Source organism: Crocuta crocuta, unplaced genomic scaffold (assembly GCF_008692635.1).
Source record: "Crocuta crocuta isolate KB4526 unplaced genomic scaffold, BGI_CrCroc_1.0 scaffold45, whole genome shotgun sequence".
Classification (NCBI taxonomy): Eukaryota; Metazoa; Chordata; class Mammalia; order Carnivora; family Hyaenidae; genus Crocuta; species Crocuta crocuta.
The window spans coordinates 3,167,879-3,193,993 of NW_027530544.1; the positions used below are offsets into that span (position 1 = coordinate 3,167,879).

The 26,115-nt window shown below is 44.1% G+C and overlaps 1 protein-coding gene across 1 annotated transcript in view; it reads left to right on the top strand.

Annotated features, from left to right (window-relative positions):
• Positions 1-25,106, top strand: part of LOC144234388 (kalirin-like) — a 112,945-nt gene extending 87,839 nt beyond the window's left edge. Inside the window, exons 19-27 of the mRNA XM_077767721.1 lie at positions 4,418-4,445; positions 4,928-5,099; positions 6,729-6,850; positions 7,524-7,655; positions 9,420-9,584; positions 11,119-11,197; positions 17,195-17,395; positions 20,383-20,521; positions 21,106-25,106. Coding sequence (XP_077623847.1) covers positions 4,418-4,445; positions 4,928-5,099; positions 6,729-6,850; positions 7,524-7,655; positions 9,420-9,584; positions 11,119-11,197; positions 17,195-17,395; positions 20,383-20,521; positions 21,106-21,651 — 1,584 coding nt within the window. The 3' untranslated portion in view covers positions 21,652-25,106. The remainder of the gene's footprint in view (positions 1-4,417; positions 4,446-4,927; positions 5,100-6,728; positions 6,851-7,523; positions 7,656-9,419; positions 9,585-11,118; positions 11,198-17,194; positions 17,396-20,382; positions 20,522-21,105) is intronic.
• Positions 25,107-26,115: the final 1,009 nt, after the last annotated feature.

The following is a 26,115-nucleotide window of genomic DNA, read 5'->3' on the forward strand; positions in this document are numbered from 1 at the left end:
ATGTGCAAGATGCTATGTGCTACTGTCTTCAAAGGGTTCATGAGGCTGGTAGGATAATAGCATGCAGGGAAGATGTCATGACAGACAAACGCATGTGACCATATGTACCAGCCTCTGGAAGAGCAGGGAGGAGGAAAAGATCACTGTTGCCTAAATTTCAGTCAAGGACTGACTGATGAGGTTCCCAAGCAAGTCACATTCCACTCCAAGTTCATGGCAAGACATTTTCTCAATGTTCCTCCCCAAAATTAGGATCCTACCACTTTATTTATTTATTTAGATTTGACAAATATCAATGGAGCCCTTATGTGCCAGGTATTGTTTTAGGCTTTGAAGCAACAACGGTGAACAAGGTTCTTGCCTACATGGGCCTTGCAGTCCACAGGGAGCCACAGACAAACACATAGGCTGTTCGGCTACCCTGCGAGAAGGCTGTCATGACCCTCCATACCGCAGCTGTCCATACTGCACCTTGCTTCAAAGCAGAAAGAGGGAAAAGGAGGCAAGAATCTTCTATGGGTGTAATCCAGAGTCAAAGTTAGAAAAAGCATTAGCATGGGTTTCAGCCAGGCTTGTGGTCCTTGCCAGAGGAGTTTAAATGGGAGCACTAGATAGAAATGGGATAGAGAGCAAGGTGAGGGAGCAAAGGTGAGGTAAGCAGGGAAGCCTTTGACATCAATGACAAAGCGTCACAATGCTTTTCCCAAGACATGGAATGCTATGGAATGCTATGGTGGAAGGAGCCTTCTATGACCTTACATGCACTTCCCTGTCTCATCTGGAAATGGGAACAAATAACACCTGCTTGGCACATCCCCCCAGAGTTTTGGATGAGCAAATGAAGGAGTCTGTGAGTAGTTTATGCCAACTATATAACGCTACACAAGTCACTGATGTTATTACCATTATGAGCAACACTTGGGCCGCCCAAGAGGGAAAGGAATGAAGACCGATGCCTTCCACAAGCTTCCATAGAGAACCTGCAAGGAAGCCTTGTTGGCAACCTTTCTCCCCAATTTCCCCACCAAAGTTTGTCTCCAAACTCGGAAGATTTACTTTTTAAACAGTGCATGTGTTTAGCAATATACTAAACGCAGTTGGTATTGATGAGAAAAAGGAATAAGGCGGGAAATTTCCGAAGCAGTGATTTGGGTGCTGTTTTATAGAAGTACTGTCACGGTGCAGGGCTATGAAACCCCACTTAAAATGTTATGATGTGGGAAAGTGTCATTTGCCCCTCCCAAGTGTCATTTGTTTCCTCTCTGGCACTCTTGGCGAGCGCTTACTCCCTTGTGGATTCCCACTGGAATGGGAAATACAGGCCACTGGACAAAGCTGGCCGCCTTCCCATATCATTTCTACCCTGACAGGGGAGGCGGGACGAGGGAGAAGGCGGTGCTCCGTTTCTGTTGAAGGCTGGGCGTTAACGGCAGCCAGGCACTATCCTGGATGCCGTGCAGAGGCCTCTCAAGTCCGCCTTCCCCACCAGACAATTTTGGCCCAATGAGGGTGGTGAGCATGTCTGCTTGCTCCCTGCTGGCCACAACCAAGGGCTGGCTCGATAAATCTTCATCCAGCAAATGAATCCTTGTGTCAAACAAGCTTCCAGGTGGGCACCGTTAGCCCCAAGTTCCAGCTAAAATTGAGGCCTAAGCTGCTTAAGAATGTTGTCCAAGGCAAGAGAGCACGTCTGGCTTGGGGGCGGGACACTATGAGCTCAGTTCGCTCCTGGAGTTTATATTCCGCCCTGCATGGAACGCCACTAAGACCCTCCTCTCACTGAAGCAGTGGATTTTATTGTTTTTAAATCATTTTCCAAAAAGCTTGCATCCCGTCTGTGTTTAAAAACAGGTCCTAGTCAAATATTCTTAGTAATATACCCTGAAGTAATTATTTTATAGATTGTATGGACCTAGTGCCTCAATTCTTGGAACCAGCCCTCAATTCTCAGAAGAACTGAAATGAAGACAGGTCAAATAGTCATTCAAGTAGCATGTATTAAATGCCCATTTCACAGCAGAACCCAGGTGAGGGGCCTGAGGTCCAAGAAGAATAAGGGGCCCCTGGCCTTAAAGAACCTACAGTCTAGTGGATCTGACTGTGCCCCCTCCTTTAAAAAAAAAAAAATTGCAAAAGTGAAAAGTACCAATTGCAGAATATTTGGAAAGCCTAGGTAAGAAGCCAAAGGAAAAACATCACTACACATTGAAACACTTTCTGACTCCCGAGGGTAGGGCCTCCATCCTGGCACCTCTGTATCCATAAAAGCTTGCACCAGCCTGGAGGAGGAGACCATAATTTTCTGAACGGGGAAAAGCCATCCTTGATCTCAATGCCTTGTGATAAACCCTGATAACATTTAGAAAATAGTCCTTGTCTTCTTTGTGCAGTGACAAGTGCAGGCATCATTCTCTCTGTCCCCCCTAAACCAGGTGGCCTCTGTGGCCTCCTTAGCATGGTTGAAAGTGACATGCTGCCGCCCTCCCGCGTTCCCTGGCTGCACCCCTCGCGGTCCCCCCTCACATCTCCCCACAAAGCAGGGGTCTCTCAGGTGTGGGAAAAGCAGCTCCCACCAAATGCCCCCACCTACCCCTGCACCACCCCAGAAGAGCCTCAGGGGGTGGGGAGTTGGTTTACCTGAGCCCGGTTCCCTTGGACAGAGCACCTTTCCTCCAACCAAGCTATACGTTGATTCACCTGCCACAGCTTTCAAAACTCTGGGTGCCCGGCCCCGCTTCACATCACTTAAGAGAATCGCCAGGACTGAAGCCCAAGCACTGGTCTTTCTGTGTTACTGAAACTGCCAGGGTTAAAGATTATGAACCACTGATTTAAAGGCAGTCCGGATGGTGGTATAGTGGCCTCTTGAGACTAGCAGAGGACACTGCAGTGGCCAGTCTCAAGGCACTCAGCCCCAGGACATAGCATTGCAAGAGTTGTCTGCAGCTCACTTCATGAAAACGCTGGGTAGTGTATGTGGACAATTGGTTTGCAAAGCGGAATCCAAAGGGGGAAGTAGCATTTTTGTTCCAAAGGGCCCCTGTGGATCCTGTATAAAGGAAGGGCAGAAACCATGTTCGCTTATGACACGTGTTCATAAATACAGGGAGATAAGTATGAATGCCCCAGGGAGCCATTTATAAGACACGTGAGCTGTCTGGCTTCATTATGAAGGAAAGAAGACTTTTACAACAAACTCTTAGAGAAGAGTATACAGCAATAGGCTGCTTTGCAGAAGGAGGATATTTAGAATTAGATACTCGTTCTCCACTTAAGTAGTCATTGAATACTTGTTATTGGTCCAGCACTGTGCTAAGCACTTGACATATATTGCTCATCTAATCTTTGCAGTAACCCTTTTTCAGTAGGTATTATTTATCCCCATTTTATAGGGAAGGAAATTGAGGTCATAAATCTTCAACAATTAGCATAAAATCACGTGAAACAAAAGACGTGAGCCCCAGCCTCTCTGACTTGAAAACCCATGTTTCGCTCACCCCGCCAAGCTTTATTTATAACCTGGACCCACATGATTAGAGGTAAAACAAAAGATGGCAGAAAAATCAAAAAGTGGTGACTTTTTCAGCATGGCTAGTTGGCTGGAAGTCGATCTTCTGTGAAGATCCATGGGGTCACAAGGAAGCCTTTATGGTGTATGTAAAGAGCCCCCCCCCCAACCCCACAGTGCCTGTGCCAGCCAGCCATGTGACTGGACAAGTCACTTAGTAGGCCTAAGTCCGGGTTTCTCACCTAAGCAGCAAAAAAGGGCCAGAACCTCTAGCTCAGTGCTTTTCAATTTGGCCTATGGAGGCTTGGGCTACGGGAAGCCATGCTGGGGACAGGATGGAGATGGGTATAGACTTCCCTTTCCCCTTCACCGAGACAAGCTCTGCATTTAGCTGCTTGGAGAGAACTATCTCCTATTTGCATTTGGAAGGAAACCATTAGGCTAATGGTTAGTAGTTAACGTCAATGACCATTCCAGTTTGATAAATGTCAGGTGCTCTGTTTTTGAAAATTTGTGATGCTGAGAGGAATCCGTGCCAACACATTGCTTGAGTGCATATTGAAGGGGGGGCAGGCAGGGAGAATGGCTTTTATGCATGTGACAGGGAGGAAGAGCAAGTCAAATGCAGGTGAGAAAGGCCAGCTGCAGCCAGAAGAGCTTTTGCAGTCACGATACACCTGCTTGGGCCCATGGGTCACCCAGAGGCACATGCAGCAGAGTAGAGAGGATAGTAAGGCAGGTGCCCTGGGTTGTTATTGCAATAGTGATATGGTCACAAATAGTGGAGGCTGGGCCCCTGGCTTCATCTCCCTAAATGGTACTTCGTTTTTACTAAACAGGGTCAAAGTCTCCTGTTCTCTTTCAGTAGTTTAGGATTTAAGCAGTTTTCTGTCTCTTTGTGTTTTTCAGATCTTAAATCCAAATTTCATCCAAGAAGGTGAGTTAAAAAGTAGAATTGGGAACACGGAGATTGGCTAAATAAACTGTGACAAATCTGGCAATGAGGTAGCAGCTGTAAATATTGGTGACATCGTTCTGTGCAGTGGATGAGAAAAGGTGCTTAGGATAAACTGTTGAGGTGGAAAAGACCACAACTTACCATATGTATAATTTGTGTAAGAAAAAGTGTATTGATTAAAACCAAAAGTATATACACCAAGATGCTCACAGTAGTTACGTCTGTATCAGGATATCATGGAGCTTTTCATTCTTTCTATTTATCCGTACTTCCTAATTTTCTACAATAAACATTTATTACTTTTAAAATATTTGTTAATGGGATATGGATGATTGGACAATATTAAGCCAAAGATTCTTTGAATCATAACACATGGCTAGGGAATGAGAGGGTTGTGTTGTAAAATGGCTGCATATTCTATTTGTTCTAAATGATGTGAATTTATGTCAATTTGACCACAGTGGCCCCAGAATTCCTTGTGCCCTTAGTGGATGTGACCTGCTTGCTTGGGGACACGGTGACATTGCAGTGCAAAGTCTGTGGGCGGCCGAAGCCCACCATCACTTGGAAGGGACCAGACCAGAACATCCTTGACACCGACAACAGCTCGGCCTCATACACCGTCTCCTCCTGGTAAGCTGATCACCCTGCATTGACACTCCCAGAACCTGGGTGCAGCTTCTGTTCTGGTTACTTAGTCTCTCCAAGAGAACACCTGCCCTGGGTCCTATTCTAACACAAACACTTGGCCTTGATTAGGAGAGAAATTGAGTCGAAAACCACGGGTGGCTCAGGGAAGTGGGCCCTCGCGATCGTGCTCCCCCACGACAGTGTACCCAGGGCCAGGAGGTTTAAGCGTGGCCTCCACAGCTCACTGCCACCTGCCACGGAGCCTGCCAAACACCTGGCTGATGGCCAGCACATCGCCCCATGAGGCTCAGCATCGCATAGGCTTGGCTTAACAAATGAGAACGGTTTGGAAAGACTGCATTCTGAACCCACATTCAATAAATTTAAGCGTAAAACTTTATATCTCAAGTCAAGCATAAACTATACCTTCGAAGAGCTTTGACAGTCACTGACTTACATTCGCCCAGTTGATCTTTCCTGGAAGGTTCCCTAAGAGAATCTCTATGATAGTGGAAATGGCGAAGGCTCCAGATTTGTGGAAGGAATGTGGGTCTCCCATCCCAACATCCCACTGTTCTTAGTGCTTCTCAGGGTCCTGTGAAACAGTGATCTATTTCATTCCTCCATTAATTAACCTAAGGATAATTTTTGAAGAAGAAGAAAAAGACTTGATCCAAAATATGCAATGCTAAACAGAAAATCTAGCCATAAACACGCTTCCACACAGCAAAGCTATTTAACAAAACTTGGTTGACAGCCTCCCAATCATTGTGTTCGTGTGTGTTGCCTTGATGATGAACTTTATTGTGTACTACCCTTACAGTGGGCACGCAGTAACAAGCCCTAAGTGCTTAAACGTTTATCAAAGAATCATTTAGAATCAAACTCCTATCTATTAACTCAATTTTTGTGCACATGAAATGGTATTCCATTTGGCAAAGATGGCCAGGGCTGGCCCAGTCCTAAGATTAGTGGGCCCAAGGAATTTAGGGTAAGAGCCAGTGCGTGGGGAGGGTCCTGAGACCAGCAGACTCTGTGTGTCTCAGCTGGAGGGAGGGAGTGGGTTGACCATGACTGCTGCGTTTCACTATTCCTGAGCAGTGCTGTCCCTCCTGACCAGGACTATTGGGAAAGTTAGCATTTAGTAGAGGAATTTGCCCTTTACTTAATTCACTTCATTGGTTTGAGGGTCCCACATGTAGGATTTGAAATATTTAAACATTTTAATTCTTCAGTCTGTTTTCTTATGCAATTTATTATTCATCTGTGAGATCAAGAATATTTTAGGACAAAGTTGCTCATGATAATAATACTCATAATATTGTATAGGACTTTATGTATTTCAAACCATGCTCTCATTCTTATCTCGTTTTACCCCTTTTCTATCCCTATGCCCCATATACAACAAACATGTGAGTTGGGGGGTGTGACAAGAATCCCCCCCCATAAAGAAATGGAAATTTAGAAAGATAAGGTGATCACCCAAGGTGTGTAGGAAAATAACAGAGCTGGGATGAGACCTTGCGCCTGAGGATTCGACTCAGCACACCTTGTGCCCACCCTGTGGGATTTTACCCATCAGTCAATGGTCTCATTACTGGAGTCTGAAGAGCATCCCTTTGGTGTCCCTAGTGATTCTGGGGAAATCACCCTGAAGATCTGCAATCTGATGCCCCAGGACAGTGGGATTTATACCTGCATAGCAACAAATGACCATGGCACCACATCTACGTCTGCTACAGTTAAAGTGCAAGGTACGGTCTCTTTGTTAGTCGAGCACTTTCTATACTTTTAAGATATTGTTTATTATGGCAAACTCATATGGCAGAAAATGGATCGTCTGCACCAATGTTAAGTGTACATTCTGTAATGTTAAGCACATTCATATTGTTGTGCAACCAATCTCTAGAATCTTTTCATCTTGCAGAACTAAATTCTATGTCCATTAAGCAACAGCTCCCCAACCCCCCTCCCCACCGCCCCTGGCAACCACCATTCACCTTTCTCTCTCTCTCTCTGAGTTTGTGTTAATTGAACATTTTAAGTGTACATTACAAGGGTTCCCTGCCACCTGAGGAAGAAGAGGTCCATTGTGCAATTCCAAAGTAAAGGTCTAGCAAATGGAAGAGAAGGAATCTTTGCTAAGAGCTATCTGTGGCCCACCATAACTTCCCGTATAGTCCCTGGCCTAGCTCTATCTCCGGTGTGCAGTCTTTAGCCCAAGGAAGAAGTTCTAACCCCAAAGTGTATCTCCCAGCCTTCCCCAGGGCCTGGAGAAAGGTGTGCCGCTTGGTAGAAAAGGCCCTAGGAAGAATTTGAGACACGGGGTCAAACACGGGGTAATGTGTCTTAGGAAACTTTCAACCTTGGTGTAAAATGCCGGGTTCTGCAGAAACAGCACTTGACCGTAATTTCCGTCCCCCGAAGGTGTTCCGGCAGCCCCTAACCGCCCCATTGCCCAGGAGAGAAGCTGCACCTCCGTGATCCTCCGCTGGCTGCCTCCCTCCAGCACTGGAAACTGCACTATTTCTGGCTACACCGTGGAGTACCGGGAGGAAGGTGCGCTCGCTCCCCCTGCCCTTCTGTTTCTTCCTTCGCTTCCTCGCTTCCGCTTCCTCGAAAGGGGGTCCTTCAGAGTCATGAACTACTTGCCTTCGTGCCTTTCATTAGCTGTTCCTTCCTGTGTCTTCCAACTCAGCACAAAGACCTCAGCTCCTGGCCTCAGCCGGCTCCTGCTCTCCACCTTTCAGCAGTGGCTTTCGCCCAGGGGCTGATGACTGTGGCCGGTTTCAAAGTGCCTTTGCATGTACTTTTGTCCTTAACAAGCCCAATCAGCCAGACAGGGACAGTCAGGCCCATTTTACAGATGAGGAGGCTGAGGCCTAAAGAAAATTAAGGAACATGGAGCCAAGAGTTAGTAAGAGGCAGGCCTGGCATTAAACTCCAGTATCAAGTTTGCTAATTTGTGACCTTTCTCCCAGAGTAATAACTAGGGTAGCATGAGCAGAGCTTTACCCCCATCCCCAGATAAAATTTAGAGATTTTATATATATTGTATGCCTTCTAAATTATATATATATACACATGTATAATGATTTTTTTAAAAACTGTTCATTTTTATTTTTTTATAGTTTATTTTTGAGACGGAGAGAGACAGCATGAGCGGGGGGGTGTCAGAGAGAGAGGGAGACACAGAATCTGAAACAGGCTCCAGGCTCTGAGCTGCCAGCACAGAACCCGATGCGGGGCTCAAACCCACAAACCGCGAGATCATGACCTGAGCCAAAGTCAGACGCTTAACCGACTGAGCCACCCAGGCGCCCCAAAACTGTTCATTTTTAAATTTTGTTACATTTACATGCTAAGGATGCCTGTGTTAGTTTAGCAATTAGAAACACCTGACCCTGTTACCGACTATCAAGAATCAGTTGAATGAGAAGCTGCCAGGTTGCTCTAGTTGTTACTAACACGTCTCTGAACCACATAAAGAATTACAGAACTGAATTTCAAACAACTGCTCGTTGTGGCCAGAGCCTAAGTCATTTCTGTTCCTCGCCATTACTCATAGTATTTTAACTCTTCTTTTTTCTACCACACAGGCCCTGTGCAGATACAGAGCTGTTCATTTCTGCATCTTTCTGAAGCTGTTCACTCTTGGGCCCCCCACTCAGCAGAGAGGTGTTCGTGCTGAGCTGGCAGACATGTCTCACAAAGCTTGCGCTTAGCTACTCACTGTTCGGTTCATAGTTCATCTTATTAACACAGTTCTCTCAAGAAAATCACTTCCTCTTTCTGAGCCTTGGTTTCTTCACGTATAAAGTGAGAGATCCGTGTTCCCAACCTCACAGGGTTTCTGGAGATTTCAGTGTGAAAGTTAAATGGGAGAATTATGGGAAGACGCCTTCCGTGGTATATTACATGTATGGCGTGCTCAGTGCATGTTCCCTTCTATTTTGTTTCCATTTCCAAATGTGTAATTTCTCTCATTTTGTTATTCATGATATATGTTTATGCCTTATTAAGAATTGCCACACGCCCTTCTGTCAATTCTGTGTGCTCTACGTCTTTTCCTTCTCACACATGCATATTTGGAAATGACCAGAACCCCCAGGCCAGCTGCTTCCGCACCCCTCATGATATACGCAGTCATTTAGGAGACTGAGCCCAAACCTGCCACCGTCGGCCCACGGGCTTTCAGAGCCCAATCTGTAACCCCTTGACCGGAATGAAATGTGTCAGCTTTCCTTTCTTTGTTTGCTGAAGGTCTTTGAAACAATGTCCCTCTGGCATTTTCTTTCCCTCTCCTCGGAAATTGTGCACTAGGTTCCCAGGCCTGGCAGCAGTCGGTAGCTTCGACCTTGGACACTTACCTCGTCATCGAAGACCTCAGTCCGGGGAGTCCTTATCAGTTCCGAGTCAGCGCCAGTAACCCCTGGGGTATCAGCCTTCCCAGCGAGCCCTCAGAGTTTGTGCGACTCCCAGAGTACGGTGAGTCCCAGCCATGCCCCGTAGCCCAGTAGCGGGGGGTGGGGGAGTCATGAGTCATGTGGACGCTATCTGCCCCTTTTCCTAGATGGGAACCCCAGCCCTCCTCTCCCCTGGGAATCCGTGCCAGGCGTAAGTGTGCCTCACAGCCTCGGACACAGCCCCACTCACCAATTGAAAACGGGGAGAGGAAAGCAACCTGGTTGAAGAATTGGAGTCAGTACGAGTATTTGATAGTTTCCCCACTCCCCACCTTCCCAGAATGTCTTATTTCAGAGGGGCCACATTTTTATGTGGATGTGTTGGATGATGAAGATATATGTATAACTAGCTACACATGAGTATTTTACAAATGTGGTTCTCATTTTGGCCCCTCATTCACTGTCTCACCAAGCCGCCTTGGTCCCTAGAACATGTGAAAGAGGACACTTGCTAGCTCAAAGAAATCTCTAAGTAGTGAGGTATTCTGCAGTGCACGAGGGCGGGGGACGTGTTGGGGCAGAGGAGAAGGAGGCCACCGCAGTGAATAGGCAAGAAACCCATGTCTGTCAGGGAATAGGGAATCCCCAAGTCTCCAGAGGGGCTTCAGAAACCCCGTGGGGCCGTCGGCAGTAGCCCAGCCCCCAGCTGAGTCTGAAAATGCTTCCCAGCGCATCCCCAGGCAGTTAGCTCCCTCCCAATAGCCCTGTTCCCTTGGACCCATGACTCACTGGGAAACCTTGGCCCTGGGCCTCTATTCTGTCCAACTTCAAGGTAGGTAAGGCGCCTGAGCGTCAGCCCGGCTGTGGTCAGAAGAGCCCCACTGCTGGCGTGGCCCTCCCCTCCAGAGCTACCAACTAACTTCTGCCACACATTTTGCTTCTTGTGAACCTCGGTCCCCAGGGACAACACAAATACACATTGGTGTGCATGCATGCACCCATGAGTGTACACGCGTGTGTGTGTTTAAATTATTGCCAGAGAATTAACACACCTTAAGGCAATACTACCAAACATTCTGCTCAGGCATGTATTCTGGGTTAAACTAAATCATTCAGTACACCACATAGGCTCATTAATGTCTGAGGACAGCAGGGTGAGAGAGCAGTGGTTCTGATGTTTCCAGCACATTCCTCTGCTTTCCTCCTCTGGGCCTTGTAACTCTTCCCTTCTCCGCTGCCTTCCCCCCAGCCCTGATTCTCACTGACTTTTCTAGGCCTTCCATGAAATTTTCTCTTTCTCTTTTAACTTTTTTTTTTTTTTTTACCAAATTTCTATTTTTAAAATACCCAGAGGTTGCATCTCTGATCGTCCAGAGTTTTCTTTTGTTTATGGAGATGGCACGGGGAGGGGGAGTCTGCTCCGTCATGTCAGTTTCCCCTTGGATGATATTTTTTAAAACAACATTTCAAAGAATCCTGGCCTTTTCCCACTGCGCTAGACTCCATATTTGGTCATGAGAATTGCTTTGGGGCAAGGCGGGTGCTTTCCTGTTAACCTTTTCTTTATTCTTACATGACTTCCTCAGTATCATAAATGGATTCTCTCTCTTCCAAAGATGCTGCTGCTGATGGTGCCACCATTTCTTGGAAGGATAATTTTGATTCAGCTTATACTGAGCTTAATGAAATTGGAAGGTAATGACCCCATTTTCTTTTCCCTCATTCATGAGCACTTAATGACATCACATCTGAATAACAATTTGCTTTTAGCGTTTGTTTCTCTTCCTCGGTGTACTCTCTCCATAGTAAGAAAAATGCTAGAATATCTATGTGTACTTTTATTGCTCTTTTTTTAACTTTTTACGTCAGAGGCCTCACTCTTCAACTGTTAGCCTTTCTTCTATTCTAATATAAGAATTTAAAGCTCATCCTTTTCTTCAAAGTACAATTTTAGCTACATACCTTGACTTCTGGTATGTGGCACCTTCATTATCATTCAGTTCAACTATGATTATTTTCTTTGACCTAATAGTAGTAGAAATATTTTTAATTTTCCAACTGTGTGAGATTTTTACCAACTATCATCTTGTCACTGATTTCTAACTTAATTAACTCTGTAGTTGAAGAGCTTGATTTATATGATACGGATGCTGATTTTTGTTGAGACTTGATTGATGAGCAGTACATGGTTAATTTTTGTTAAAAGTTCCATGCATTCCTGAGAAGACGGTACAATCACTAATTTTTGGTACAAGTTTCCATTCATGTCCATGTTTCAAGCACAAGCGCATTGTTTCATGGATATTTCCAATCCAGTATGCCCTTACACAGACACACACACACACACACACACACACACACACACCTCCCTGTCTCTCTGTCTGTTTCTCTGTGCCTCTGTCTCTCTCTGTCTCTTTCTTTTGGTTAGAAAAGTATGTCCTCAAAAATAAAAAAGATAAAAATATAACTTTTAACAAAATAATGAAAAAAATTTATCACCTGTCCCACAAAATAGTTGATGGAAAGAAATGAAAAGGGGGTTCGTCTCTTTATGTGCATCAGTTTGCACATGGTCTAGGGGAGAGGGTAGGTAGTTCTTGCAAGTCCCCCACTTCCCTGGATGTAAAAAATTAAAAAGCACCCACAAACAATGGGCCATTAGCATCTTCTCCATCTCTGATTGACGTCTCTCAATGAAACATAACATTTCCTAGGTGGGGAGATTGTGACAGAGGTTATGGAGGGAGCCAAAATGATTGCTATTCCCATTTCTTAGGCAGGATTTACACTGTAATTCACTGCCTTTCATTACAGCACCTTTCGTCAAAAACCAAATTTATCTCGGGGTGCCTGGGTGGCTCAGTCGGTTGAATGTCTGACTGGATATGGACTCAGATCATGATACCAGTGTGGTGGGATTGAGCCCCACATTGGGCTCTGGGCTGAGTGTGGAGCCTGCTTGAAATTCTTTCTCTCTAAAAATACAAACAAGTAAACAAAAAAACAACTTTCTTAGCTCTACTTTCTCTCTTCTTTGAGTGGCCAGAGAGGGGAAAAAGGCCAGTGGAAATTTCCAAGGTGATAATGATGGTGCTTATTGAGTATTTGTAGTGTTCCAGATACTATGCAGGTGTTATACAAAAGGTATTACATCTAAGCCTTATAACATGTGAGATAGTGTTTAAGTAGGTTTCCAGGAAAGGAACTCAGGCTTAGGGAGTTAAGTAACTTTTTCGAGGCCCTACGACTAGTAAGTGGAGAGCCAGGATTCCAACCCCGGGCTACCCAATTCTTAAGCCTGTGTTTATTTTACTAGCATATATGATATCTCATTGTAGAAATTTTTGTCAAAAATAAGCTCTAGCAATTGAAATCTAGTTTGCCCCATTATATTCAAGTTTATGAAGCTAGGTATGACTCCAGTAGTGAATCAAATCCCCACCTGGTTCTTTTTTCTTTTAATGTTTTTTGTTTGTTTGTTTGTTTTTTGAAAAAGAAAGGGAGCACAAGGCAGTGTGCATAGGCAGGGGAGGGGCAGAGAGAAAGGGAGACAGAGGATCTGAAGCAGGCTCTGAACTGACAGCAGAGAGCCTGATGCAGGACTCAAACTCACTAACCATGAGATCATGACCTGAGCCGAAGTCGGACACTTAACCGACTGAGCCACCCAGGCATCCCTCCCCGGATCTGGTTCTAAATGAAACTGGTTGCATCACCTGGATGTACCAATGAATTCCTTCTCAAGATATGCATTTACTGTTGATAGCCATGGGCTAAGCCATGTTTTACCTGGAAGAGATGGATGTTTTCATATTTCCCGAAGGGGAGATCAAGTTTCTGATCTGTTCAAAGCAATCGATGGTTTATAAAAAAAAAAATCTCATCTCCAACAATCTGAAGTTTTGCTTCCCCTCCAAGTATAGTCCTCATGGTTTCAAAAAATCCTTTAAAGATGCTGTAGTTAACAGAAAGGGGAAAAAAAACATGTAGATACTCACATGATACACATGAAAAGTATCTGTGAGCCGTAGAAGTGAGTCAAGTTTCTCCATCACACCTAAACCTAGAATTCTAGGCCTATATGACTATCTTGTTAAAAATAGTTCTCTGGTGGAGCACCTAGGTGGCTCAGGTGGTGAAGTGTCCAACTTTGGCTTAGGTCATGATCTCATGGTTTGTGAGTTCGAGCCCTACATCAAGCTGTGCTGACAGCTCAGAGCCTGGAGCCTGCTTCGGATCCTGTGTCTCCCTCTCTCTCTGCCCTCCCCCACTCTCACTCTGTCTCTCTGTCTCTCTCTCAAAAATGAATAAATGTTTAAAAACATTAAAAAACAGTTCTCTGATAATAAACTATTATAAAAACCATGGTGCAGAAAGAAATATCTTCACTGCTAAAGTCCATCTGAAGGAAAGAGCACTTGAGCACAGCACAGTTAGGTAGAAATAAACCACCACTGCAATATAAAGAAGGCAGAGACTTATCCCGGGGAATGCTGCACACAATCCGAAAAGATAGCAGGACCAGGCCTCTAGGTAAGGAAGGCAAGTTGAAAACAGCCACCTGTGTTCCCTCCATCCTGAGACTTCACTGAATCTTCACTAAAGGACATTTTAGTGAGGATGAAGACACTGGAAGAAGAGACAGCGATTATAACAGATTAGAGGCAGAAAACAAGCAACAGAGTGACAAATGACCTAGGAACTATCTCCAAGTCGGTTGTGGGGTTAAGTGAGAGGCAGTGCAACTTTGGCAGCAAAATTCCCCCAAAGCCTGGGGTCCTGGCAGCACCAAGTACTTCTGCGAATCAGAAAGAGGATTGCTGAAGTTGGAGGATTGGCTGGCTGAAAGTCTTGTGTGAGAGGTCGTGGCTCCAGATCTCCAGGTTGCCCTTCCCCATCCAGGGAAATGCCGGAAGCTCATTCTCTAGACAGGGTAAAACAAAGTGCCTCTGTCCGCAGGGACACCGGCACAGCTGGGGGCAGCAGAACCTGACTGCAGCTGGCCAGTTAGGAGACCAAATCCGTGCTGGATAATCAGGACGCCAGCTCTCTCTTAGCCAGCGGGCTCCAGAAATGGATAACCAGGGCTTCACCATCTAGGCAGGAAGGAGGGGGATCTTTCTCTGGAAAATCTGACCAGCCCAAGAGGAAAGTCTTAAAGATACTGACTTCGGTGCTTTCCCAATAAAACAGTCCATTCAGATCACTCGACAGTGAAGGTCAAATTGACAGGCACCACACCCACAATTAGAGCTTCCAAACAGCTGTTTAGTCCCAAACTTATAGAATGAGCCAACCCCCCGTGCCGGCCAGGACAGAGTAAGCCCACTGTAGCCTATTCCACTGATGACAACCAGAGCCCTGGACAAAATCCAAAACAGCAACTACCTCAGGATTCTGAAAAGTCAATAACAGACATTGGGAAACCAAGTTAAAACTTGAAGAAAATCAAGGATAGTAGCAGTGAGCTCTCTGGTTTGTTTGTTGGGCTTTAACCCAAGCGTGGGTCAAAGCAGGGAGCTGGGCAGCATATACAAGGAGCAATTCCAAAAGAAACCCATCTTTCTTGCCAAAAGACAGGAAAAGAGGTCCCTCTGAGCTGAAGAGAACAGGAAAATGCCTTTTCCTCCTTCCCTTCTCTCTCTCACTGCTTTACTCCAAGCAAGAGGCTAAAATTCTGAGGGAATCCCATCCAGAAAAATAGGCCCATAGGAACCAAAGAATGTGTGGGAAATCTCAGTGAGGAGAGAGCTAAAGAAGGAGACCCCCTAATTCTGTTCATGGAACACCACAAACCCGGGCCACGTTCAAGCTGTGCACGGAGAGAACACATCCACAGAAGCAGAGCAAAGCTCTGAGAACAGAACCATGATAAAAACCACCGCTCAGTCACCCTGCGGTGACTTCTTAGTCCCAGACTAATCTTTGAGTGGTGCTCATAAGGGACATTCTTTGTCAGAAATGAGGACTGAATTCTATCACAACAAGGAAAATATTCATAGTTTACTGGAGCTTCAACTGTGTATAGCCCTGACCTAGTTGCAAGAATGGAAACACTGAATATTGATTAAGATATTCTGTTAGGAGCACCTGGGTGGCTCAGTTGGCTGAGCATTCAACTTGGGCTCAGGTCATGATCTCACGGTTTGTGGGTTCGAGCCCCACGTGAGTCTTGGAACCTGGAACCTGCTTCAGAGTCTGTGTCTCCCCCTCTCTCTCTCTGCCCCTCCCCTACTCACACTGTGTCTTTCTCTCTTTCTTAAAAATAAACAAACATTTAAAAAAACTTTTTTTAAATATCATTCTGTTGAGAGGACAGGGAAAGGAAAAAGTGGTCATGTGATGAGAAGGAGCGAGACTAACATCTCGCTCTCCAGAGTAGGTGTCAGCAGATTACAATGAAAACTGAAACACTAAGAAGTAGCCACACAAACATAGACCACCCAAATAATCAGCTAAATATAACTGACTGCTATGTTAAACTGCCACTAGTGTAAGAGAAAATGGGGATGGGGGTAGGAGTTTTAATAAGAAAACTTGTTAAAGCTAATTGACTTTTTAAATCATGGGGATGCATAACTTGGATAAACACACATTTAAAAAAAAAAAAATTAAGGTATAGCGAGGGCGGCACCTGAGTGGCTCAGTTGGTTAAGCATCTGATTCTTGATTTCAGCTCAGATCATGATCTCATGGTTTGTGCAAGCCCTGCATTAGGCTTTGTGCCTGCTTGGGATTCTCTCTCTCCTCTCCCTCTCTGCCCCTCCCCACCTCAAAATAAATAAGTAAACTTTTTTAAAAAAACTGTCCAATTCTTGACCTCAGCTCAGTTCATGATCTCATGGTTCAAGGAATCGAGCCTCCCCCCTCCCCTGCCCTGCCTCCTGTCAGGCTCTTTAGGATCCTCTCTCTCCCTCACTCTCTGCCCCTCCCCCACTCAAAATAAATAATTTTTTTTTAATGTTTTATTTATTTCTAGGAGAGAGAGAGAGAGAGAGAGANCTCAGAAATAGATACAAATATTTTTAAAAAAAGAAAATGTTTTTGAAATTATCATAGAGTAGAACTCCTCCTCCTGTAACATTATTACTCTTGTATTTTATATAAATATATTCAGCTTGGAAAATTGAACCTGTGGGGCATCCGGGTAGCTCAGTTGGTAGAATGCCCAACTCTTTTTTTTTTTTACTGTTTTATTTATTTCTAGGAGAGAGAGAGAGAGACAGCGTGAGCAGGGGAGGGTCAGAGAGAGAGGGAGTCACAGACTGAAACAGGCTCCAGGCTCTGAGCTGGCAGTCAGCACAGAGCCCGACGTGGGGCCTGAACCCACGAACCCCGAGATCATGTCCTAAGTGAAAGTCGGACGCTTAACCGACTAAGCCACCCAGGCGCCCCAGAATGATTTTAGCTCTTGATTTTAGCTCAGGTAATGATCCCAGAGTTGTGAGATGGAGCCCCACTAGCCTGCTTGGGATTCTCTTGCTCCCTCTCCCTCTGCTCCTCCCCTGCTTATGCTCTGTCTTTCAAAATAAATAAATACACTTAAAACATATTAAAATATAGGAAAATAGGGTTCCTAATCAAATGTTACTGTTTAACCACTTCAGATAAAACTTTACACATCCCTAAAAAAAATAATACTTAACTGATTAATGAAGCTTGGCAAAATGCATTCTCCCTTTCGCTTTCCAGAGGCCGTTTCTCCATAGTGAAGAAGTGTATTCACAAAGCTACCCGCAAGGATGTCGCTGTGAAATTCGTTAGCAAAAAAATGAAGAAAAAAGAGCAGGCTGCCCACGAGGCTGCCCTACTCCAGCACTTGCAGCACCCTCAGTACATCACTCTCCACGACACCTACGAATCCCCCACATCCTACATCCTGATTTTGGAACTGTAAGTACAGGTGTCTCTGAGTGGTCCCCAGCTGCCTGGTCATTTATTGTCCACCAGAAACAGCAGTTACATTTTATGCAACGTCTTACAGTGTACAAAGGGTTGCACGTAACATGCATTCTCCCATCCATTTGTTAAAATGCGGTTCCCATTTATAGATTAGAAAAAAATCAAGGATAAGAAAGGTCCTTACAACTAGGGGATGGAGAAACTGGGACCTGAACCCAGATCTCTCCCACTCTGATTCTGATTATGGACTCTTGGGCTGTGCAGGAGTTTAGGAAAAGCTTATAGACAATAGGGGGCAGGGCTGAGATGAAAGAGGGGTTTGAGCATCAATCTGCTGGCACAGCACCCATGGTCTACCACCCAAGAAATTCCTTTTAATGGAGACACTTGCCTCGAAAATATTCTACTCATTCCAGATTTTCTGGGAATTCAGGCAACCATATACTTGGCTCCAGAATACATCAGATAAAGCACATTCTCCCCACTGCTACGCCAAGCTAAGGACACAGCTCGTGATCTATGGTTTACAGAGAACTAACAGAGGCTAAAGAGACAAGTCCTTTCAGAAGTATTGAGCCCTCAAAATAATGTTATCAGATGGGTGCTAATGACCTGGCAGGGCTCCACATGAGTCTGTGTTCAGAAGAGAAGTGCCTTCACTCACAGCTTCTGGCTGCCATTTTGGTGTTGCTCTTGTGTGCTTGTTTGCCTAGGTGTTTGTGTATGAAGGCCTTTTGAAGCAATAACTTATAAATTTATTTATGAAAAAATGAGAGCCAAAAGGCAAACCTCTTTGGCTACACATTTTAATTGGTTGCAAAGAAACAAGAGAAGACAAAATCAACTCTATTAATATTTGTAATTCTTGTTTGATACTTAACTTTATATAGCTATGTAGTCACTGGTCGATTGTCACTTTGGATTTAACAAATAACACTTAGGAACAGTCTTCTGGAACCTAACCTTTGGTTGGGACAGCTTCCTAACTCAAACGATGTATTCTGTTGGCAGTGAATTGTTTTCATTTACAGGTGACGACGTGTTGTACCCAAGTTCCAATAAAAGGTATTCTCACTTGCATATCAAGGTAGTGTGGCTGGCTCAGAACCTTTGCCTCTTCAGATTCGCCAACTGTCATTCCAAGGGAAAGTGCTAATTACCAGGCTGTCACAGTGCAATGGAAGGAAGCCATTCTTGGAATAAAGAACCTGGTCTCTAATCCCAGCTCTGTGATTTGGGGCAAGGTTTTTAGATTCCTGGGCCTCAAGTCTTCATCTGTGAAGTCTGAAGATTTATTTCCACTTCCCAGACTTATTACAGGGATTAAATGAGATGAATAGTGGATTGAGGTAGTTTGGCAAATATTTATGAGCACTCCCTGTGTGCCGGTTGCTGTGTGGACTTGGGGCCAGAGTGGAAGGAACAAAGATGAAAAGATGTGGTTCTTATCCTTGAAGAGCTCAGAGTCTGATGAGGAAGACCAGTCACTGGGAGAATGATTTCAGTTTCATGTGGCAGATGTTGAGAAAGAAACGCATATTTTGGAGAGGGTTGTTGTGAGACCATGGAAGGGAGTGTGTTCGACTTGAAGTTTCAGAGATTAGTGGAGAGGCGGTGCCTGAGCTAAGCCCTGTGCTAAACTTGGTTACGCTGTGACCAGAGGCCCCCCTTTGGTGACTATCCAAATCTCTGGTAGAGCTTTTCTCTTCTGGGCAACTGAGGTTCTGATCCCCTAGTCTAGGGGGGGCCCTGGGTGTCTGCATGACCCAAAAGCTCTGAAAGTGAACTTGATATTGAGGCTTTCAGGTCTCAGAGCAGTACCGCAAGAAGTCCAGGGGTGAGGTGCATCTAACAAACCCAGGCCTACTCCACTCCACTCCATGTTAATCACTCCCACCCCAGCCCCGGCAAGGCTTTGCTCCCACCAAGGAGAGCAGAAGAAGAGACCAGTGGGAAGGAATAAGCTAGAGAAGAGAACGGAAACGTGGCTGGGGGGTGAGGCTCAGCTATGCTCAAAGGTTGTTTCTGACTCTGGGTTAAGCTCCTCTACCTGAGTATTTCCTGGGGATGCGCCTTTGACAGCCCAGTGCACATTAGAATGTCAGTCTGACATCTGGTCACTCTTTGCTAAAGAGGGCACAGGGTACCTGAAAATATTTACTGAGCATTTACTATTTCTACCAATTATGTTTAAATGCTGCATTGTCTCACCTGATTCTTGCATGACCCACATAATGAAGTAGGTGTTACTGCTGTTGTTGCCATTCTCATTGAAAGATGAAGAAACCGAAGCACAGAGTTTTCCAGTTTACCCCCAGCCCGTAGGTTGCAGAATCAGGATTCAAATCTGGATCTGGCTGGCTCCCCCTACCATGTCTTTGGCCAACAGTTTTTTAAGATTGGAAACTTGCTCCAAAGGGAGAGGATCCAAAAAGGGGTCAAGAACACCAGGGACAAACTTTGCTGACTTTCAGTGTTAGATGCAAACACTGACAAATAAAAGCAATTTGCAAAATGTATTTGAGGCAGCCCGCAGCCCAGAGGCTCCAGTTAATCAGAATATTGAGGGAGAGCAACTCTTTCTCAAGTCATTCTCCCTTTTGCAATCTAACCTCTTAAAGGAGCGTCAGACCTTTTTCCTCGTGACTTTTAGCAACATAAAATGTGTTTTAAGGTTACACAGATTTCTTCCATGGAGCACATCACAACTGCAATTTTTTTTAATTAATTAATTTTCATTCTGAGCCTTATGGTAACTCCAGGCTCTAATTAAAATATGTGCGTGTGCAATAGCTAAAACATGGAAAGAGCCTAAGTGTCCATCAACAGATGAATGGATCAAGANCGTGTGGCAAATGGATCTTCATTTCTAAGGCAGACAGGAGAGATTTTAGAGCTCTTATGGATTTGTATTGTGTTACTTTTCCATTTCTTTACAAACGTATCTCCTTTGCTTTTTCCTTCCTCCCTGCTTCCAGGATGGATGATGGCCGGCTCTTAGACTACCTTATGCATCATGATGAGCTGATGGAAGAGAAAGTAGCTTTCTACATCCGAGATATCATAGAAGCCCTGCAGTATCTTCACAACTGCAGGGTTGCCCATTTGGACATCAAGGTAATAAGAAATAGCTACCCTTGCAATGAGGTGGCTCAGTCCAACCTGTTCATCATTACCCTTGAGGGACGTACCTTCTAATTCATTTCATTTCCTTAGAGTCCTTAGTAATATTAAACAGAAACGAGGTTGTCACACAATTTAAGTGTGTTTTTCATGAATTAATGAGAACACACCAGAGTCACAGGGATGTCTGGGGTGAGAGAAAGTAGGGAAGCTTTTAGCACTTCGTCTAACATTTTAGAAGGAAGCCAAAAATGTCCGTTTTTTTACGGTGCTCCCAAAGAAGGCTCTCTTTTCCAAAGTGAATAATCCATTCTTTTTTTTCTGAGACAGTGCAGAAGTAAGGGGTGGTTGAGAAGACATGATTTTCAGTGTCAAACAGCTTCTCTGAAGGGCCACCCTAACTCGGAATTTAGTCTAGTTTGAAGCTCCCCTGTGCACTTTGCATAGGCGATTTCTCATGCTCTATAGGCTTTTTCAAAGAATAGCAGAACCGTGTTTGAACCACCAGAGTCGTACTGGTAGTCAAGACAGAAAGCTGAACTTGCCTTCTCTTCTCCCTCACGCCTGGGTCTCCTCAGCCTGAAAACCTGCTCATTGACCTTCGCATTCCAGTACCTCGAGTGAAGCTCATAGACCTGGAGGATGCCGTCCAGATCTCGGGGCACTTCCACATCCACCACCTGCTGGGGAACCCCGAGTTTGCCGCCCCAGAAGTGATCCAAGGCATCCCCGTCTCCCTGGGCACAGACATCTGGAGCATTGGGGTACTGACGTATGTCATGCTGAGTGGCGTGTCTCCCTTCTTGGATGAGAGTAAAGAGGAGACATGTATCAACGTGTGCAGGGTGGACTTTAGCTTCCCACATGAATACTTCTGTGGCGTGAGCAATGCTGCCAGAGACTTCATCAATGTGATCCTGCAGGAAGACTTCCGGAGGAGGCCCACGGCAGCCACCTGCCTGCAGCATCCCTGGCTGCAGCCCCACAATGGCAGCTACTCCAAAATCCCCCTGGACACCTCCCGCCTGGCGTGCTTCATAGAACGCCGCAAGCATCAGAATGACGTGCGGCCTGTCCCCAACGTCAAGAGCTACATCGTCAACCGGGTAAACCAAGGGACGTAGCCATCTCCTAGCCCTTGGGGTTTCACATGGAAGTGCAGTGTGAACCAAAGCAAGACTGAATGTCTGTAAATAATTCTGTTAGTTCACTCCATGCAGTTCTCTGGATCGAGAGATGTACCTCTTAAACCTCATCAGGGGTTATTCAGGGTCTGGGCAGCCGTAAAATTACCCTAAATCCAGGGGCTTTTCAGAAGGTCATTCGGAAGAGGTAAAGATGCAAAGAGTCACCCAAACCATTAAAGAGAAGGCCAAGAAGAACAAGAATATTAGCTGTTAGACGATTTTAATAGTGTGTTCCAAAATGAGTGGTTAACTGGGCAAACCCAAAGCTCACTGTAGTGAGCATAAAAGGTTTCTAACTCTGCTGAAATTTTAAGCAAAAAGTTCTATTTAACAGAGATGTCGTGTATGCCAACTATTCTGGTTTAGATTACTTAGATATAGTTTCTTAATAGGATACATATACACATACAGTAAAATATATTCCATTCAATTTTCAGAGTTTTATAATATAGAGGTATATATGAAATCAATCATAAGTAACTTTGAGTGCTCCAGTTAAGACAGTAATTTATTTACCGAAGCATTACATTGTTTTGACTAAGCACAATTAGATGACAAGTTTTTTAGAGCATTTTATAAATCTTGTATAGAAATCTTTTACCAGAACCCGTGCATTAAGAGAAAGCAATGTTACCCTTTTGCAGTTGTGAATGAGATGATTTTTCTCTCAGTCACAAGTATTTGATTAACATAGGTTCTGTATATGAAACGCTACCCCCAAATTCACCGGCAGCTTAGAGTTCATCTGGCAGGAAAGCCTGCCAGGAAAGAAGTCCAAATACAGTAAGAGTTCTGGGGTTATTTTTATGTCTACACTCGGTTTGAACTAGGTAATGAATATAACAGGTTCATACAAAAGGGCAAATAGAGACCTTTCCTATGGTTCCTAAGACCAACGTAACAACGCTTTCTGACTTCTTCTACAGCTGTAGAAGGCAGTCCTCAGAAAGTTGGTTTGCTTTATTTCTAACCCCTTCTGGAAGCTAAGGGGTGCTTACCAAAAGGAGGCAGCCATATAGGCCTTTTAAAGGCCTGGTCCCAAGTCCTTTTTGAAGCCATGGAATAAAATCTGATACATCACTCTAACAGAGCATTGAGTTTCGACTGTGATTGCAATACCCGTCACCACTCAGCCGCTGATATTTCCCTGGACCAAAAGGACAAATTGCACTTTGAGGCCAACGCTGCTTCCCGGCATGTGTTCTCCACTCCCAGTGATTATGAACTGCCCTTTCCCCAGCTAGTGGGGGAAAAAAATTCAACCTGGGCATTTCATGATTGTTTTTCTTTCTTTGTTTTTGGGGAACAATTTTTGGGGGTTTTTTGTGTGTTGGTACTTGACCCACCCTTTGTTTTCTAGGATATGCAAATAATATTTTAAAAAAATAACTCAAGTGTTTGTCCTCAAATCAGTTTTAATGGCATTGCTTCTCTCCTATGATAGGATTGAGAAAATTAAAATCAAGCTGCACAAAAGTGCAAGCAGAGAGTTTATGAAGGATAAATAGAATTACAAACCTATCTAAATGAAAAGGAATGGTGGAAACGAAGTCTGAACTTTAATATATAAAAACACTTATTCCCACAGCGGAAATATAGAATTAAAACCACTCATCTGTCTTTTCCATTGGTCTTAGAGTCAACTTCCTCATCTACCCTCCGCCTCATCCCATTCAAGATTATAGATTAATCAATTAGTAGAAAGTACAAGCAATAAGACTAGATAGCACTTCGTATTTTTAGGATTAACCAAATACGTGGAAACTGATTCCAACTGTTATTTGGTTCCTAGTTTCGAATGGCCCTGGGTCACCAAGGCGCCCTCCCTCAGAGATCGCCCTTGACCAACCCTCCCTAGTCTTCATTTAAACCTACATGTATATACAAATACTATCTGATATAATATTTTAAAATTTAAAACATATTTACTAAAAAACCTTTTAGTAAACATGTCTCCATTGTGAGATCTAGCCTAAAAGAAGCCTGGTCCCTGGGGCTAGTCACCGGATGGAGGGCAGGCACTGAGGATTCCAAATACCCATAAAATGTGACTTGGCAAGGTCTGTTTCATCCACTGTGCACAGCAACTAAAGAAATCTGTGCTGAGTCCTTTTGAGTGTGTATGACCATGTAAGAGACTGGTTGAGATTCTGCTGGAGAAGATTCGAGCCTTGGACAGTAGTGCACAGAGGGCACAGGAGAGAATTCATGAAATCATGTTGTGGGAGGGAAGCTGACAGAATGTTGGAGCCAAAAGTTTTATATCAGCTTTTACATCAGAGTTGGAACAGCCCAGGTGTGGGGTTGTGTGGAATTTCCCCTCCCCACAAGTACACATGCTGGGGAAATGGGGAGACAGGAGAGGCAGGACATAGAAATGAAAAGTAGGATGATTCTGTTAACTGGAGCCAAAGTACAATCATTAGAATTAATTTAACAGAGGCCCCAAGAGAAAGGGTGTGTATTTTATATAGTTTGATAACTGAATTAAACTAACAGAGAGGTTCCCTGTCTGCAAAGCCCCTGCCCACTCCCCAACAGAAGTAATTTAGCAATCCTGGCTCAAGAATTCTCCATAGGGAGCTGGAAATAACAAGGAAGGCTTTAACAGGGAAGCCCAGAAGGTGGGGCTTGGGAAATGTACTTGAGGTTGCTCTGTGGGCAACCATGGGGAGGGACGGAGGATTAATAACCACTTTCTTGTACCTGTTTTGGCAGATATTGCTTTCTGGTAGAGAGGGGAAGAAGAGAAAATGGTCCACTTCGACCATAGTTTTTGAAATCAAAACTTAACTGGGAATTAGTGGAAGTGAGCTTCCAGTTGAAATGGGAAAAATTAGTGTTGGTTAATGTCATAAATTTCTTGCTTGTTTTTTTTTCATTGCATAGAGTTTTGAGGTCTGTTTTGTTTTGTAAGGGTGGGATGCAGAAAGAAGAAAAGATCAGGGACAACTCATAATAATTTTTTAAAGATATAATGATTTACTGCATCTTTTACATTTGTTTCAAATTAAATAGATTTATATCCACTTACAGCTGAATGTGGGAAAATTTTTAAGAAAAAAATTGCAACGTGGAGGTGTCCTACAGGACTCTCACAGCCATAAACACTCTTGGGGGAGTAGAGGAAGCAGAGGAAAAGCTGGCTTCACCGCTTTGTCATTCACAAAGCCTTTATAAATAGTAGTGCCTTTCAGAGGGGAGGATGGGAGATAAAGAAGTTCATTGTATGTAGATTGATTGATACTGCAGCATTTTTTTCCTTTATGTTAAAATATCTTTTAAATGAAAACATCTGAATATAGGGTGAGGCCAGGAATTCTTGGGTTTCACCCTCAAGCTATTCCTGATTCATCCTTTCTTACAGAAAGTCTTTGTTTTTTCTGTCCCAAAAGTCCCCATTGTTAAAATGGGATGGGGGGGGGAGAGGAGGGACTTTAATCTCATAGGAATGTAGGGAAAATAGCATAGTTGGGATGTCTAAAATACACTTTGATTTTTTTAAAAGTGCTACACACTGCCAGTGCTAAGAACTTTATTAATAGTAACTTTGAACATTCCAGGTTTTCAATATTCATGTTTTAGGATACCATTTGCAAACTCATAAGATTAAATTCTGTAATTTGATTTTAATTGGAAGTACCAGGTGCTCTTTGTCTAAATATTATTTGGTCTTAGCCTGTAATTTCAATAATTTAAAAAGATTGTCTACAGAAATAGGTTAGGAGAGCTGATGGTCTTATGTGAATAAATTGCTTTCTCCAGGATTTCTGATGGCAGACACAAATTAGGGTGCCCTCCAAAGCAATTGCTATTCTCTCTTCTCAAGCTGTTTGATCTGGAAACATTGTCAGAGAAGAACCCAAACAGCCACTTCCCTCACTGGAAGGGTAGAAGTAAGAATAAAATATTGTCTGATATCACAACTCATTTCTTCAGAATCTCACTGGCATCCATTGTGAGAAGCAAATTACATGCACAGGGTGTAGAAATGAATGGAACTGTTGGGTTTTAAAGGGGAAACCTTAGATTTTTTTTTTTTTTAGATAATTAAGTGTTTCAGAAGTAGCATATTTGCTTTCCCATAGTCTCCATGATTTAGTGCCCATGAGTTAGTCATTCCTGTTTGCTTGCCTATATGAAAGAACATGGAAATTTAGATTTGTGAGGACATGAGGGAGCAAATACGTTATAAACTAGATGGTGGTCATTTCTGTGTATTAACTGAAACTTTGTCCCATACATTTGATAGAGGAGGAAATATGGCAAACATAAGAGGTCTCTGCTGTAGGGCAAAAGTGCAAACTCACCACTCCCTTGTTCAGTTTTGAGGAATGTGGGCTTTATTCCTTTCTCTCCTGTGTAGCATGTCTGTGGGGTCTGGGTTAGACTAACACTGTA